Raw genomic sequence first — 17603 nt, 5'->3', positions numbered from 1 at the left:
TAATAAACATAAATTAGTCATACCGTTTCATAGGCTTAGCAAAGTCAGTAAATCATTTATGGGGAACTGTATACGATTTTATAATAGGTTGCCGGAGTCTGTTCTTGATATGCCCTACCGAAAATTCAAAGAGTATGTAAAGAAAGTACTTTGTGAGAAGGCTTATTATAGGACTGATGATTACCTTAATGATAAAAACATCTGGCTCGAGCTTGGCACAGGAACCTCGTAATTAATTGTAGTTTAATTTGAACTTAAATCAAAATTTCAGTACACTCTGTACATAAATCTTTTTAAAATTGGCAATCCATAAAATATATATATATATATATATATATTTTTCTTTTTTCAATATTAAATCTCATAAATATATAAATCTCCCGTGAACAATGTATTCTCCCGTCCACATTATATTCTAAGTATAATTTAATATTGTGAAGTTGACGTTGTTAAAGAAAATGCTGCAGTGCAGTTTGTTACCGCTTCTTCTGCACTGACGCCTTGGAAGCGGCAGTAAACTTAGTTTTTAAGTAATATATTTGACGTCAACCAAGTTGTTAAACCATACGACAATTATTAAGCGATATAATAATATCCTATAATAATGAATAAAAAATTTTGAATTTTGAATTTTTTTTGAATTTTGTAGGGTAGATATTTACTTAACTCATTAAATGGGGAATAAATATATATGAATAGTGTAATAATTTATCTTTGTGTGCAAAATTCAAATAACTATTGTGTTTGAATAATCAATTAATAATTTTGAAAATTTTAATTTCCCTTTTTTGGGCATGGTTGTAATGTATTTGACGATGGCTGTATATCAGCCAATAAATATTACTGCGAGATTTAATTAATTATAAGGCCTTTTCATTGCTTACTATGGGATCTGTCGAACTGATGTAGTTTTACTACCTTGAACAAGCGCCTAAAGCACCAAGGATAACATGATGACAAGCTTTCTTATGATATTTTTATTTGAAAGGTATCATCATCTCTCTCGCAAATGAACAGCTGAACATATACTTAATGTAATTAAAATATTAAGTGATACTTAATAGCTTAATATTTCATATAATATATAGAATATTTTTGTAACTTGTTTTTGTTTCTTTTATTCTATAGCTCTATTGGCTTTGGGTTTAATTTTAAGGACAACTCCTTCATCATCCACCCAAGACTCATTTGTGTTCTTCCAAAATGATTTATTCACATTTTTATCCTCGTCAACGTCTTCTTCCCAAGAAGGAACTATCTGACGTAGAGCTTCAACTGGTTGTAAGACACCGTTATTGTCGTCATTAGTAGCTAAATTTTCAACTATCTCCTCCACTTTTGTCTCATCTACATCTTTAACTTCAATCGGAGTCTCTTCAATTTCTTCCTCGGCCTCAAAGTCTGCCAATAATTGTTCTAAGTTAACGTCGCCTTTGTTTTCAAAACTCATTTTAGCAATTTTGTCAGCCCTAGCTTTCCATCTATGCAGATTTTTCATTGCCATCAAGTACATAGGCTTTGTATTGGGCAGAACTTTACTAAGTACTGTGTAGCATGGTATGCAAATTTGGCTGAGAAAACCGACCTGGAAATTTACATAGTTTTATTAAATCAACCATATACATTACTTAAGCAAGTAAAGAAATCTAAATTAAATTCAATACCTGACTAGCGGGCTGTTCCTCCGGTTTAGTCCTGTCCATCATTGGGATAGGTGTTCTTCCTGCTGCTGCTTCTTTGTCCCCCTGAGCATAGAACTCCTCAAAAATAACCTTCACAGTTTTAATTTGGATGTCCCATGGTTTGGCGGAAGCTGACAAGTCAGCTGAAGTCATGGATATAGCCATGGCTAGATCTCTGTTGAAAAATATACATAAATTGAAATTTATTAGTTGAACTTAAATCATAGTAAGAACTTAATTTTGGTTAAACAAAAATTCGCAGCAAATGGCCATGAGCGACTTAAGAAGAACAATATTTGCTATACTTATACAAAGTCCAAATACAAAGCTCTAACTCTTATAATTTCATTATAAATTTCGCATAGCAGAGCACTTTGCTGCCGCATCGCTTATTCAAAGTATATGCCTTAGGCAATAGAGTAAATCCATTCGTCCGCCTTTTGATTTAGTTACTGAAAAAATCTGTGTTCCTGTACGTCAGATTTTTCAGTTAAGTACCTGTGACTAGTGTTAGACCAATCGAACTGCACGTCATTCTCCTTGTGCAAATCCTTCATCTTTTCCAGGTTAGGAAAGAAAGCCGCTAAGTCCGTAGCCAAGATGGCTTGTCTTATGAAACCTAGTATCTCCTTGTAGTCCTCGCCTGACATGTGTGAAAAAATGTTGTGGCCCTCCTGAAAGGGTTATCAATATGAAACCATATTACAACACTCATATAGTTCCTTTTGTCAATACATTGTGTCACAGATAAAGGTGATTCAAGGAGAGAATGGTTACATAAAGTTTAAAAACAGTAAGAAAAGTGAAAAATTCACCAAAAGTGTAGTGTAAAAGACCAATTAAAAACAGGATTACAAAAAATTGTGCGCAAGATCAACATACCTGTTGCAATATAGTGACCGTGATATTAAAGTGATGATGCTCCAACGTGGAGGTGGTATACATAGCTGCGAGAGGTGATGCTGTCTCGCTCATGTACTTGTTGGTGTAGCCACGATGATCCAAGTCGTGACAGAGACAGGCTACAAACAGGGCCAAGCGCTGTGCAGAAATAAACACTTATTTAAAAGCTTTGACACTAGGTAGACTATAACTATTTATTTTACTATCAGCCACATATGTATCTGTGGAGGTGACGTGTGGTTCCCGCGCACAAATAAAAAAAAGCATAGGACCACTCCATCTCGTTCCCATGAATGTCGTAAAAGGCGACTAAGGGATAGACTAATAAACTTGGGATTTTAGGCGATGGGATAGCAAGCTGTCACTATTTGAATCTCAATTCCATCATAAAGCCAAACAGCTGAACGTGGCCTATCAGTCTTTTCAAGACTGTTGGCTCTGTCTACCCCGCAAGGAATATAGTCGTGATTATATGTATGGATGTATGTATATACATATGTATCTATCAACAAATCTTTTACAACTATCTCGTCGTATTATTGTTTATACGTTGACACTTTTATTTATGTAGTACAACTTAGACCATTTTGTTTGAATCTTGAAAGATTAATAAGAAACTTAACTCACCATTTTGTAGTCAAATCGTTTTCGTGCATCGGTTTTCAAAATGACATACATAGCATGTGCGACCGCCCAGCCGTGGTCGAAGTTATGATAGGGCACTGTCCTGTAATTCTTCTTGACCGTAAGTATGAACCGCGTTACAGTCATCACATCGAACGTACTCATGTCGAATAACTCGTTGAACATTGTAAGTGCGCATTGGCATTTCTCAAACTCATTCAAACTGTAAGGATCAAGATAGAAATCGTTTAAGTTAACATCGACATTCCCATTTTCAACCAGCAACGTCTGAACCTCGTTTTCTCTGCAAGTATTGTGATAGCTCAACACTTCTAGAGCCACTTTGTATTTTTGCTCCTTCCTCATTATCCTGTCGTACAATCGTGCGTGATGGAGGGCCAACCCGAAGAACGTAGAAAATATTTCAAAGGCCACCTCATCCTCGTGGCCGAAATTCTTTTCGGACCTCTTATTCACCATTTGAACGACGCCGATGACCTTGCCCTCCACTTTTATTGGCATGCAGAGAATACTGACTGTTTTATAACCGGTTGCTTCGTCAACATCTCTGAAATTAATTATGAAATCAAATAAACTTTATAGGGAGAGAAGATTATAAGGTATTGCTTTACAGGCTAGTGAATTTGACATTCATAAATATTTGCTGGAATCATACCATGATTGAAATACCGTGTGAGTGCCGTGTGGTTCCCGGCACCAATACAAAAAAGAATAGGACCACTCCATCTCTTTCCCATGGATGTCGTAAAAGCCGACTAAGGGATAGGCTTATAAACTTGGAATTCTTCTTTTAGGCGATGGGCTAGCAACCTGTCACTATTTGAATCTCATTCCTATCTTAAAGCCAAATAGCTGAATGTGGCCTCCTCAGCCTTTACAAGACTATAGGCTCTGTCTACCCCGCAAGGGATATAGACGTGATTATATGTATGTATGTATTGAAATACACACCTGTTGAATCTGTAATCGGAATAAGCATCTGGGATGTTCATTGTTTCGCCTGACAGCGCCACGTGTCCGGCGATCCCTCTGTTTATCGGCATTCTGATCTCCTTCTTCTCCATATCTCGGTCCTGCCCGGGCTCAAACTTCAGATCGAATACAGTGGACACCAGCTCGAAATTCCTGTAGTCAACCAGGAAGAGGGAAGCCCTGTCGGCGTTAACTAAACGCTGAGCGAACTCCAGTATCCTTTTTATCAGCTGATCCAAAGAAACCATTTCTTCGAATATTGCTCTGAAATTAATTAATCTCTGTTAATGTAGTTGTGTAATGTTATGTAGATCTGGGTAATTAAGTTCCTTTAATTTACGTAGTATTTGTGTAACATCGTCATAGAGGCTTAAATTATACTACAACTGATTGGTAAGTATTAGAATTAATGAAGAAAATACCACTCGTCGAGTGATAACAGAACTTTATTTAAACTTCACCAACTTCCATTAACATAAAGAAATATCTTTCGATATTTTTGATAAAATAAGAAACAAAACTTTACTTGACCACGTCGAGTAGGAAATCGGCCATGTTGCGTTCTTTGATCTTCTCTTCATAGAGTCCACGGAAGTGAACGGCCAGCACCCCCCACAGGGTCAGGTTGGCGGAGATTTCCTCATCAGCCTGTAGGAACCCGGCGTTCTTCCACATCTCCATCACGTAAGAGGTCTCGCCTAACGTCTGCATTGGCTGGTACATCACACGTTTGGGCTCCTTCTAGGGTTAAAAAAAAAGAAATAACAGCGACAAATTTTAAAATATCTTTTTAGATGATTATTCATGTTACTTCTAGATTTGCAATGGAAATATTTCATCTTAAGTAAAAAAACATTCCGTCGAAAATGTGATAATCCAAAATGTGTAAATACCTTAACGAAGGATTCTGCGTGACCCATTCATAAATCAGGTCTAAACCCCTTACTGTGTAGACAGAGCTAGCAGTCTTGAAAAGACTGTAGATCGCACTTGGCCGGTTTTTACAATTTGCATGAGAAGATAATCAGCTGGCATGCTTTTTTTTCGCTATCAGATAAGCATGGCAGCAAATAGATTCCGGTTTTCCTATTTTTTTTAAATTTGGCAGTATCCCAACAAAATTTTAATTCCGTGAATACATTTTAAATTGATGGTTGTCGTATCGTAATGGTGCCCAGTTAAAATGCATGTGACTCAAAAAGGCACAGGTTTGAATCCCACTACGACCATGTACCATTGACCATTTTAGAATTTATGTATATTAGTTTGAATACTGACCGATGCTCTTACAGTGAGGGAGAACATCGTTAGGAAACCTGCACATTCAGGCAACTGGATGTGTAACCATGATCGATCCAATACGGGTTAGGTTGCCCGGCAAAGGTTGCGGAGGTCAGACGAGAGTGGCTTCGTGAAAAACCCTGAGTCACCCAATCCAGGATCCATGGTCAAAGGCATACCCCGAGCTCCTTCACCAGAATGGTAAGGAAGCATCCAGGACCAACGCCAGGAGAAAGAAGAACATTATTCCTAATAAAAAAGCTCAAAGTCCTTAATAATATTACTCGGACAACCTTTTGTCTAGCCCTCCCAGATATTGAAGAACTAGGTAGCCCGCGGCTGTCGGGAGACGATATCCTCAGAGGAATCCCGCCTCGCGCCAACTCCAGGATGAAAGCTGCTGTGTCAGACTCCGCCCGGGCAAAGGCCATGTGATGGGTTTCCTTGCTAATCTAAAATTGTATATATAGGTTCAAAGAACTTTATACTCATAAAGAAATTACATTCCACTTAAAATGAGATGAGTAGGGTACATCAAAAAATATTTAAAAATCACAAATTAATTATGTGGTAGTACATAATTGTGTTATCAGAAAAGGATCATTTCAAAACAGGATTTTAATTTGTAAATTTGTCTTTTCTTGATCATATCTGTGACTTGCTGAGTTAGTCGCCTTTTACGGAATCCATGGACAAGGAAGAAGTGGTCTAAAGTGAAGAACCACACGGCACGAACAGTTATGATAATAAAACAATCTTTATTAGCTAAATATACATTATTATCTAAGAGGTTAAGATTGTAACTTTGACTGGTTATCATCGAATATAGTGAAACGATGATGAAAATTCATCAATCACATCACATCATCGTAAAAAGGTAGCTACATTATATGCAGGTATATTGGCATCACGGGCGACGCCGTAGCGGGCCGCTAGTAATAAATAATTTGGATGTAGTACAAAACCCTAAAACAATAATCCTAATACCTTACCACTTTATTGTCTACGACAAAATACTGCACCACATCAGGCTGTTCCCCTCTCAATTTGTAAATGCGATACACTTCTACCCCGACGGCGGTGGCGACAGAGCCTGCCAGCTCCAGAACCAACTGGTATTCGGATGTATTTTCACGCAACTTTCCAATCAGATCCTGAAATAGTAAATCGATGTTACTTATTATTTTAAACGTGCTAGCTTTTAACCGCAGCAAAATATGATTAAACTAAGTTCTGTTCTTCAGCATAATTGTCCATCGAAATAAATTATACTAGCTGTTGCCCGCCGTTTCGCCCGCGTGAATTGAGCGCCATCTACAAAATCGACAAATTCAAATTAAATGCCATCTTAAAAAAAATGCGGCGTTATTAGAACCACCTCACATTACAAATAATTAAATAAATTTATTCTATCCTTACCATGAAAGAAGATTTCTTTGAAGACTTTTCTTTGCTCATTGTTGTGATTTGTCCATTTTCAGCAATATTTACCTGCAAATTGCACTTTGTAATACATCTTAAGACTAGGGGTAGACAGAGCCAACAGTGCCAAAAAGACTGATAGGCCACGTTTAGCTTTTTGACTTGACAATAGAATTGAGACTCAAATAGTGACAGGTTGTTAGCCCATCGCCTAAAGGAAGAATCCCAAGTTTATAAGCCTACCCTTTAGTCGCCTTTTACGACATCCACGGGAACGAAATGGAGTGGTCCTAAGCTTTTAAGAACAAAGTAACTGTAAATTACCATTCGATAGTCGCGTGCGATGATCGCGCGATACTACTCCATATTGTATTCAGCCTACTAAGGCAAGTATTTTCTTGCAGCGACGGTACCGTGAAAGTATTCCCTTTTACAAGATCCATGGGAAAGAGATGGTGTGGTTCTATTCTTTTTTATATTTGTACTAAGAACCACACGGCATTGCGAGAAACAAAACAAACAATCGGATACCCTTTTTTTTAAATCGGTTAATAAACATACTTAAATAACAATCGAATCTTCAAACTTACCGTAGTCATCTTCAATTTGTACAATAACCATCGCTCCAGTTCCTCAGCAGAAACCCGGTCAGTCACGTACTTCTCGAGAAACCCCCGATGTTGGTCCAAGTACAACACTATTTCTTCTTCATCTGTTAACAGAAAAAAAACGAAATCATTTTCATAAGACACGTTATTATTCAATTTATAAATACTACAAATAAATGAATATATACAGGACAAATTACACTGATTGAGTTAGCCTCGAAGTAAGTTCTTTGAGACTTGTGTTACGAGATACTAACTCAACGATACTATATTTTATAATAATTACTTATATAAATAAACATCCAAGACCCAGGCCAATCAGAAAAAGTTCTTTTCTCATCATGCCCTACAGGTTAATATTCAACACGCACTTAGTTAAGTAAGCTCAAGTTACGAAACGTCCGATATTAAAATAAAGGTGAGTTACGTACGCGTTTAATACCTCTAATATTTATTAATATTATATTGCAACGGGAAAGTTTAAGATCAATTGAATATTCAATTTTGTATTTTTTTATCTGTTTCATTTGTTACAAATAAATAATTAATATTATTTAATTTCATTTGAATTCCAGTTTTATCATTAAGCCAAACAGCTGAACGTGGCCTTTCAGTCTTTTGATGACTGTTGGCTCTGTCTACCTGGTCTTTATTTCAAACTAAACGTGACAGCAACACAAATAAACAGATTAAAATCGAACCTTTTAACGGATCTCGTAATATTCGGCCACGCCCTTTACCTGTAAATTATAAGTAAATGTTTTTTTTTGGTCATTAAATTAATCCAACAACAAATTGTTTAATTACTAAATTAAGGTTTTCGTTTGAATGAATATCTTTCATCTACTAAATTTCGCCTGTAGCTTTGCCCGCGTGAAAATACGATAAATGTCCTTTTCCATACTATGGACACTATGACATGCATGCATGCATGTGGTTCTAATGTGGAAGACATACACATTTTCACATTCAAATATTAGTTTGGATTGCCCGGTCTTATTTTTTGTGATGAAATATGAGGCTTGGCAATACACCAGAATTTTGTTATAATACATTGATTCCACTCAGAGGTTGCTCGAACCAGGAAGGTTTGATACAAGAATGACATAACTTTTGCCAAAAGAGAACCGCCTTTAATCGATATCCTCCTTTTTTAAAGACGGTTTTTGTGATTTTCATCTAAGTGTAAAAAATTCTACTGAAAACCGCATCTTAATTGGTTCAGCGAAACGCGAGATAATGGCGGACCAACATACATACACACAATATTCCCAGCAATACTACAAAAAGTGGTATAAGAGCGTACTTATTCTCTTTACTCCTTGAACGAAAAACCCGATACCTACCACTTCCTAACTTCTTCTTCATACCCTTACGGGAAGTCCAATCCAGGAATGGTGAGCTTCTGTCCACGCACCCGTGGTGGTAGCGAGACCATTGTTTTTCTGATGAGGAATCTTCTGAAAATGTTTCATTAAAGAAGGGAACATAATTATGGTTAGTAGGACAATGTTATTTAAGCGTGTAGTATGTCGCGTAAAATATGATGTTGTCATTTAATAATGAAGGTATTCTGATAGACACCCATAAAACAAAGTAGAAATTCCAGCTTTATCTAAATTAAATACGTTTTTGGAAACCGTATTCAACTCTGTTTAAATGTTTTTAAGTTGAAGCACGCCTTAAGTATTTTTTCAAAGTTTTGACAACGATCCTAAGTGATTTTACAAATCTGTTAAGCCTCGTTTAAACCCATTGACTGGTTTCGAAGTTATACCGTAGCAGACAAACAAACTGACAGAACTTTAAATATCTATCCCCTATCAGATTTTTGGAAAAATATTTTATGTATATACACACTCGAATTTGACTGTCTTATTATATGTATTTATTGATCAGTAAGGTATGTTAATACATGCACATGCCATAGTATAAACATGAGTACAAACAAACACACACATATACCGTCATGAATTAAGTAATGGAATTGAGTTTAAGGCATAAAAAAAAATTAATCAAAATCGTTTCATAAATCCGTGGAAATGAATAAAAAAAAATCCGGTCGAATTGAAAAACCTCCTCCTTTTGTTTAAGTCAGTTAATTAATAATTAAAGCCTATCGCATATGCACGGAAGCCCAGTTTAAAATAATACAACTAAGCTCAAATGACAACAGGTGATAGCCAATACAGTGGTAGTCAATTCCCATCTATACCACGAGTCCCATTGAATTATCCCGTAGGTACATGGATAAAAGCAAAATCAATATTTTATTCAGAAAATTGGTCTCTGCAGTCACTTTTTTACGTCATTTTGTATATCAATAAATACAAAATACTTTAAGGCTAGCGTCCATCTGGCATTAACGGAAGCGTCTCAGTCCCATCAACTATTTGGACAACTCAATGTGTGATGTTAGATATTATTTAACCGTCGCTCTAACTAATAAAACTTAAGGAATGGATCGTGATAAGATAGTTTCTGACTATCCCTCCAGGAAACTGGCGTGATCACGCGTGGTTTCCGGCACCCATACCAAAAATAATAGTACCACTCCATCTCTTTCCCATGGATGTCGTAAAAGGCGACTAAGGGATAGGCTAATAAACTTGGGATTCTTCTTTTAGGCGATAGGCTAGCAACCAATCGCTATTTCAATCTCAATTCTATCATTAAGCCAAACAGCTAAACGTGGTCTATCAGTATTTTCAAGACCGTTGGCTCTGCCTACCCCGCAAGGGAAATAGACCTGATTGTATGTATGTATGTTACCATATGGTGTAGAAACACGTAGAATAGGTGGAAGGTGGGTCTCCTGCAACCTGGTCGACGCCATATTTGAGCGGGGACAACGCACCATTGGCTGGAAAAAAGAAATTAATTTAATTTTACGCTCAGTCATAGTACAGTCGGAGTCAAATAAATATGAATTGGTATGAACGTTATGTGATGTAGCATTGGTTATCATTAACAACGGGGTGTAGTTATGTACTTGAATTATACCAAATAATTAATGAATAGCTATTCTTCTACATACATTAAGAATAAAATTAATATGTAAATTTTCATATATACTTTGTGTTTACTATCTTTTGACTGCGACTTCGTCCTCGTTTTCTTTATCGTGATAAATGTAGCCTATCTTTGTAACGGATTGTTGCAGAATATGTGTTGAATGTTGAGGGGTATGGAGTGAAACTATAGACAGACCATAGACATAGATGGTTCGCAACCCACATTAATGCGCATTTTCACAACTCTGCTACACGTATGTACTGGCAAGACACATTTCCCTCGCACAGCTTTGGTGGAAAAGCAGCCTTAAGGAAAAACATATTCGAGTTCAAAGGTCAAAAAAAGTTTTGTCAGAAAATTACCTGAGACATAATTATCTATTTGTAGATTAGCTACAAAAACATTCAATACATTTTTACCTTATAGCCACCGTTTCTGAGATATAACGTTGCAAAAAGTTGCAAGAATCGCAATAGGCCGAGTACTACTTATTTAAGAGGCCTAGTTATATTAGAAGTAGTTAGTACTTAAAACAAAAAAAAAATACAATATAAACCTTCCTTAGTGACTTCAGTAGAAAATAATAGTTATTATTTAACTGGCTGGGGGAGTTCACGCGAATTTCATAAGAGAAATAGAGTAAAACTAAACTTACCAAGCTGTTGCACGCGGCTTTGTCTGACAAATGGAAATGTATTCGTTATTTTTTATATATATACCTGGAAGATTATCCCAGCCTATCAGTACAGTGCCTAATCGAAAGTTTGAAGTGGGCGCAATATATTGTGTTTGTATTTTGCGTCGTTTATATCTATAGTATAGATTACTATTATTTATTGAAATTCCAGCTAATATCTGCGTACGTACTATCGCTCTTATCACACTAGGGTCAAGTGTCTAATATAGAATATTCTATTTGTATTCTAGACAAATAGGACTACTGAACTATTGGAAAACGTAAAAGATTTTAGTGACATGGTAGACGTTTGTTTTTTATTTATTTAATGCATAAATAATGAAGATTCAGGGCAACCTATCTTTATAATTTATATTATGGCTGTTGCTAAAAATATACTAATCTCACTCGTCACCATACTGGCATTTTCCCAACTGCGTCAGGACATTTTAAAACTAGCAGAAAAAGTCTGCGTTGTGTTTATAAAAAGTTTAATTAATAAACACTCGTGAATACTAGTTCTATAAGAAAAAGTGATAGCTGAAATCTTGGTAACTAACTATCGCTAGAAGGCTGATTATGCAATCCTTATTAATAATATAAATGTGAAAATGTGTTTTTTTTTTTGTCTGTATTTCTCGTCAAAACCACATAACTGATCTCCATGTAATTTCGCATAAGTACTAAAGAGTGGTCGATGGAGAAAAACATAAGATACTATTAACGCTGGCGGACACGCGTGCCAAAGCTAGCCGAAATACTAGTATCAACACCAAAAAATTAAGCTCATTTGCAATTTTCACAAGTTTATTACAAAATGGACGGCACGTCTTCAAATTTATTTCTTCATAGCATCCTTGAAAGCCGACGCCGCCGCCGACAAAGCGCCCACGAATTTTTCACTCTTGATCGCTAAAGCTACAGTGAAGTCCTCCAATTTAGCGTTCTGTTCGGCCGCGAGTTTTCCCAAAGTTGCCTTGAAGTGTGCGAATTCAACGCTTCGTTTATTGGCCACCTCTTTCAATAGAGTTCTAGCTTTATCTTCAGTGGCTTTTGCTTCGTCGATTATTTTTGCTGAAAGTGGTAGAAATTTGAATGAAGAGAAGCTAACAGTGGTCTTAGAACTGAACACGCGGTAGACCGGATGGAGTTGAAAGAGGACCCTAGGTCTAGAAGCTTAATGGCAGAGGGTGCAACTGGGATGAGAGAGAGAACAGAGTATGGAGAACAAGACAGAATTGACAATCTCTTGCAAGATCGCAGTCTATAACTTCAGACGTCGGTTCATTAAATTACGTCTTACTAGAAATAAAGGGTAAACATTAGTTTAAAAAGTACAGAATACAGACAAAAGTGGGCGGGCATTCAAATGATGGCTGTGATAGCTTGCAGACGATGGGCCAACTGCCTTGTTCAAAATGTTCTAACTCATGTTCAAGGGTCATTTAGCTACGCCTCTGACTTACTGAAGTAACATTGTTTTGGGTTTAACATGTATACTTTGAAAACATTGATAGATCACTTAAGAAAAATGACAAGGTTGAAGATATATAGAAACACCAAGTTGACGAAGACCATATTCTGTCAGGTCTAAGGCTACTTACATTCTTTCATCCACTGAACCAAATGTTCGACATCGTTTTTCCCCTCTTTCTTGAGTTTGTCGAAAGCCTTCTCCATCACGCCTTTGTAGTTTACAATTTTTTTTGTAAAATTTTGTGTCATGTTACTTAATGAAGTCATTTTAAAAAAAAAAACTTGTATAATTGCTTTCTTTAAAAAAAATACAACGCATATAATTTATTTCACCAAAGTCGCAAAACATTAATTAGGTACACCAAATGACAATTAATGATTTAATGTCGTATTGTCGTCAACAATGACAAAACATCGTGAGGTTACAATGATCATAGAGACAAGAAAAAACTGAAAGGGGAGTGGATTTAAAGTGACATAATAAAATTAAAATACTCGTAAGTAAGTAGATACTTATAATAAAATCGTATCAACATTTCTGAAGATAACAATCTAATTTCTTTACCGTTTTATGTTCTTTCATCCCTACCCCACCAGCATAGAGGCTTGCACTTAATTTTGCTCACATAAAAACATCAAAATTACAACTCCCCATTAAGTCGCTGTATCATTGTAATATCTTTATTTTATGGGACTATGGCTGATTGATGTGGACGCAATTAAGCAAACCTCTTAATTGCATTGGCAATTATTGGTACTGTCCTTTGACAACGTACCCTTGTAATTACTGGATTGCTTTTATAGTTATAAGACTAGCTGTTGCACGCGACTTCGTTCGCAGAAGTTTGCTTTCACTGATAATTTTTTTAGTGAAGTTTTTTGAGTGAAACCCCCCTTTGTGAGTGAAACCAGTTTTAAAGTTGGACAAAGCCTCCGTTAGATAAAATCGGAATAATAGTTTTCGGCGTGATGCGAGTGCAAACATACAGACAGAAATTACAGTAATATCTTCCAAGGACAGACATCGGTCAGTTTATATTTTATTATATGAATGGATGGGGGCAGGTTTCTGGAATTGAAATGACGCCAGGAGATCTATTTTGGTATTGGTGATTCAATGAAAACTGACGGGGCAATTGAGGTTACTTAGGTATATAACAATATAATGTACTATATCTTCTTATTTCCTTACGGCATAGACAAAGCCCTGGGCTTCTAACTTGCTTTTCACAATACTTAAAAGACAAGTTTAGTTGGATAGTTTATTTTATAATTGACATTCTAAGTTAGTGACAGGTTGCTGGCATATGGCTTTATAATCATTTGAAGCTAAGTACTCATAAAAATTACTTTTCAATAGGAAATTATCTCAATTCTATCATTAAGCCAAACAGCTGAAGGTGGCCTTTCAGTCTTTTCAAGACTGTTGGCTCTGTCTACCCCGCAAGGGATATTGACGTGACTATACGTATAATATGGTACAATCGACAGTTGAAAAACTTGACCCGCCTTTGGATTTGAACTCTTCCTCCTGGCTTAAGTCCCGGTTGCATCCTCATCTCACTAAAGAGGAGCCCGGGGTATGCGTATGACCATGGACCCTGGATTGGTGAGTCAAGTTTTTATACGAAGCTACTCCCATCTGACCTCTGCTACCTTTGCAGGTAAACCTAACCTGTATTTGTAACTATGGTTTCATATCAAGTTGCCTGAATTTGCAGGATTCCTCGCGATGTTTTCCCTCACCGTAAGAGCATCTGTTAGTATTCAAACCAATATAATCTTTGCGGTGAACTGTACACGTTTAAAGGAACTCCTCTAAGATATTTAGATGATGCCTGAATATGTATGTACAACTTTTCTATTAAAGGATTGCACGAACATGTGTATTACGTCACCCCATTTACTGACTCTTAAAACAGAAGACAATGGTATGTTTTGCGCACTAAATTTGAGTAACGATTTGAACGTGCCCAAAATATTAACGTAAACGTATATATTAATACCTGGGTGACCGAGCGGTGCTTGGTAACGTTAGAAATACCATAAACAAAAAAGAACATTAAATACTTACCTAATCCCTTAATTACTTTTGTAAAAGGGAACTGTCTCTTATCGATATCCTAATTTATTTAAATAGATAAATTTCTAAAACCTTCGCTTTAGTGTTAGGGATAGAACTCGGGCACACCCTACATGAAATCCGATCGCTCGCCAACTGAGTCATCAGTGGATTGATCGTGTTGCCGAAATTATCGATTTCTTGCGGTCATTTAATGTGGGAATATGTTTTGGATGAAAATATGGGAAAAACTAATTTTCCTGGATGTGGCTTTCTCCTGGTTTTAAAATTTTCCTGAATGTGGGAATAGCTAAATCGTTTTTTACGACCGTATGTTTAAAATTTCAACGAAATCGCTAGAGCCGTTTTCGAGATCGCGAGTACAAATATAAGTAGGTAGTAGGTGTTGCATTTCCAATATCGGATCAGAAACTACTGCTGAGTTAGAAATTTTATCACCACTAGCGTTTAGCCACAACCTTGCCCTTGCGACTTTAGCGTCATCTACAAAAAGCAACGAATTTAGCGCCACCTACAAAAAGCAACAACTTCAGCGTTAAGTACCTACCATCAAAAAGCGATTAATTTAGCGCGGCCTACAAATGAATACAGGTTCTTTGTAAATCCCACGGGAACTATAGTTTTTACCGGGATGAAAAATACCCTATGGCCTTTTCCATACTCTTAATTATATTAGACAGTTTGCTTCCGTATGTGCGGTAAGGTATCTAATGCTTACTAAGAATATTACTGACTGACTTACCGACTCTACGATCGAGCTCATATATAGACTAACTAACTAACGCCAGAAGCATTATGTTGAAGCTTAGTACGAAGATGATGCTTATAAAGTAAGAATATTAAGAGATAAAAAATATTGACACGTACCTTCACCTTCAAAGGGTGATCATCCTTATTCATCACTGCTTCCTATTTCTGGTCTCTGAGTGTAACCTGTTCATTAAGGGATTAAACACAGATTTAAATACATTTTTTATGTCAGTGGGATTATTATATTTTAAAAATTAAAAGAAAAACATTAAGTCGGAAGTGCCAAAGCACATTTGATTATGAAGGTAAAGTATCTGTTAACATCAAATTAAAACCTGCATCTTAGACCAAAATACTTATGACATTATGGAGATAAATAAGTAGAATACATTATATCTAGATATAGATATACCTATAAAACAATTAGATTCGAAATTTTTTGGGCTTCAAACTAATGTTTCAAAAGCGCATCTTGTTTCTTCACAGCGCCAATATGAATGTATAATAAGTACCTATATGAACATTTTTCTTGCATAGTTTTTATTTGCAAATATGTCTGATAAAGTGGTCAAAATATTTACAAAAGATCATGAAATGGAAAGTTGACGAAAGGTTTATGGATCAAAGGTCTGTTTTCTTTTAAAAATAATGCTAACATAGGTACTAATGATTCCAAAATGAGGGTTAAATAAAGTTCCGTTTTGCGTGACCGTTCAATTGTGAAGAACTATTGAACCAGTTGGAAGAGATCCCACAAAAAAAGAACTCACTCAACACAAAGCCTTGTCCACTAATTCACAGATAATGCAATATTATTTCATGCCACTCGCAGCGCGGTCCGGGCGGCAATGATAACATTTAGCCGCCATTCCAATTATACCAAAAGCCGTATACAGCTATAATAAAGTAGCTATTGTTTGTTTGTTTGTCAAAGATGTTGGATCATCGAATGTTTAATTGCTATTACATGTTTTAAGTGAGGAAAACGGTAGTATAGGATAGTAGATTGGCACTATCTTTATAGTGTACGTTTTTGTTTCTGTAGGTTCTGTCATGAATATTGTTTAATGTATTTGTTTGAGGTTCCACACGAGGTCTATATCTATAAACTAGTATAATATCGTATAGCTACCATAGTGTATACGAGTAGAGGCTGTAGAGGTCTGCGTTAAACGATTCGTTATTTCAAATTTCCTCTTTTAGACCACGTGAGTGAAACGTGCTTAATTTTAAACTTGTGGTAGATGACACACGTTTATGCCTCGTGTGAAGGAAGCCATCGCTGAATAGATTCCACAGATGCCGTGTGGTTCCCGGTACCAATACAACAATAGAATAGGACCACTCCATCTCTTTCCCATGGATGTCGTAAAAGGCGACTAAGGGATAGGCTTACAAACTTGGGATTTTTTTTAGACGATGGGTAGCCACCTGTCACTATTTGAATTTCAATTCTATCATTAGGCCAAATAGCTGAACGTGGCCTTTCAGTCTTTTCAGGACTGTTGGCTCTGTCTACCCCGCAAGGGATATAGACGTGACCATATGTATGTTCCACAGATCTGTTTGCATGTCCTGGAAGCTCGTAGATTGACGTGGAGCTTTTCTTTATCCGGCATGTCGTACGTTGCCATAATGTACGGCAAGAAAAAAAGACGAACGACCATAAGGAAAAATATGGTGGAACCCGTATTTAGAGAGGTTCGTCATTTATACTGATTCTTTAGTATCGCCTTGCTTCTTACTTGGTTAACACACATACATACATATAGACACGTCTATATCCCTAAGACAGAGCTAATAGTCTTGAAATGATTGATCGGCCACGTTCAGCTATTTGGCTTAATGATAGAATTGATATTCAAAGGCAAGACAAATCAAAGACAGGTTAGTAGCCCATTGCCTAAAAAAAAATCCCAAGCCTATCCCTTAGTCGCCTTTACCACATCTATGGGAAAGAGATGGAGAGGTCCTATTCTTTTTTGTACTGGTGCCGGGAACCACACTGCACCCACTTGGTTTAATTTACAAAGAGTTTGGTTTACAACATTTCTAGCGTATATTTACAAACTAGAGGCCGCCCGCGACTT

The 17603-nt window shown here is 36.5% G+C and overlaps 2 protein-coding genes across 5 annotated transcripts; both read right to left on the bottom strand.

Annotated features, from left to right (window-relative positions):
- Positions 1 to 772: 772 nt before the first annotated feature.
- Positions 773 to 16358, bottom strand: LOC106133957 (probable 3',5'-cyclic phosphodiesterase pde-5). 4 transcript variants are annotated; one of them, XM_060953451.1, is made up of 16 exons: positions 16284 to 16358; positions 15631 to 15696; positions 10286 to 10376; positions 8860 to 8973; positions 8215 to 8253; positions 7496 to 7617; positions 6903 to 6974; positions 6476 to 6637; positions 5777 to 5935; positions 4729 to 4943; positions 4182 to 4466; positions 3213 to 3777; positions 2565 to 2723; positions 2181 to 2356; positions 1665 to 1857; positions 773 to 1585 (listed from the first exon to the last, which is right to left on the bottom strand). In XM_060953451.1, exons 2-16 carry the CDS (start codon positions 15661 to 15663, stop codon positions 1118 to 1120), a joined length of 2853 nt encoding a protein of 950 aa, XP_060809434.1. In that variant the 5' UTR covers positions 15664 to 15696; positions 16284 to 16358; the 3' UTR covers positions 773 to 1117. The 4 variants fall into 4 exon arrangements, with proteins under 4 accessions (XP_060809434.1, XP_060809436.1, XP_060809435.1 ...); XM_060953453.1 differs by having other exon boundaries at positions 4729 to 4940; XM_060953452.1 differs by lacking the exon at positions 16284 to 16358 and adding an exon at positions 15926 to 15946.
- On the bottom strand, positions 12033 to 12884 carry LOC132903929 (uncharacterized). The gene is made up of 2 exons (XM_060953454.1): positions 12809 to 12884; positions 12033 to 12278 (listed from the first exon to the last, which is right to left on the bottom strand). Exons 1-2 carry the CDS (start codon positions 12882 to 12884, stop codon positions 12043 to 12045), a joined length of 312 nt encoding a protein of 103 aa, XP_060809437.1. The 3' UTR covers positions 12033 to 12042.
- Positions 16359 to 17603: the final 1245 nt, after the last annotated feature.

The sequence above is a fragment of the Amyelois transitella genome, chromosome Z (genome assembly GCF_032362555.1).
Source record: "Amyelois transitella isolate CPQ chromosome Z, ilAmyTran1.1, whole genome shotgun sequence".
Classification (NCBI taxonomy): Eukaryota; Metazoa; Arthropoda; class Insecta; order Lepidoptera; family Pyralidae; genus Amyelois; species Amyelois transitella.
Note: the sequence above shows the minus strand (reverse complement) of the source record. Positions and strands in the feature narration are given on the sequence as shown.

Excerpts from the sequence above, each read along its gene's own strand:
- LOC132903929 (XM_060953454.1), bottom strand. The coding sequence starts at position 12,884 with ATGGAGAAGGCTTTCGACAAACTCAAGAAAGAGGGGAAAAACGATGTC. Across the intron at positions 12,279-12,808 it reads GGTTCAGTGGATGAAAGAAT|CAAAAATAATCGACGAAGCA; the intron begins GTAAGTAGCCTT and ends TACCACTTTCAG.
- LOC106133957 (XM_060953451.1), bottom strand. The coding sequence starts at position 15,663 with ATGAATAAGGATGATCACCCTTTGAAGGTGAAG. Across the intron at positions 6,975-7,495 it reads ACAAATTGAAGATGACTACG|GTAAATATTGCTGAAAATGG; the intron begins GTAAGTTTGAAG and ends TGCAATTTGCAG. Across the intron at positions 2,724-3,212 it reads AACGATTTGACTACAAAATG|CGCTTGGCCCTGTTTGTAGC; the intron begins GTGAGTTAAGTT and ends ATTTCTGCACAG.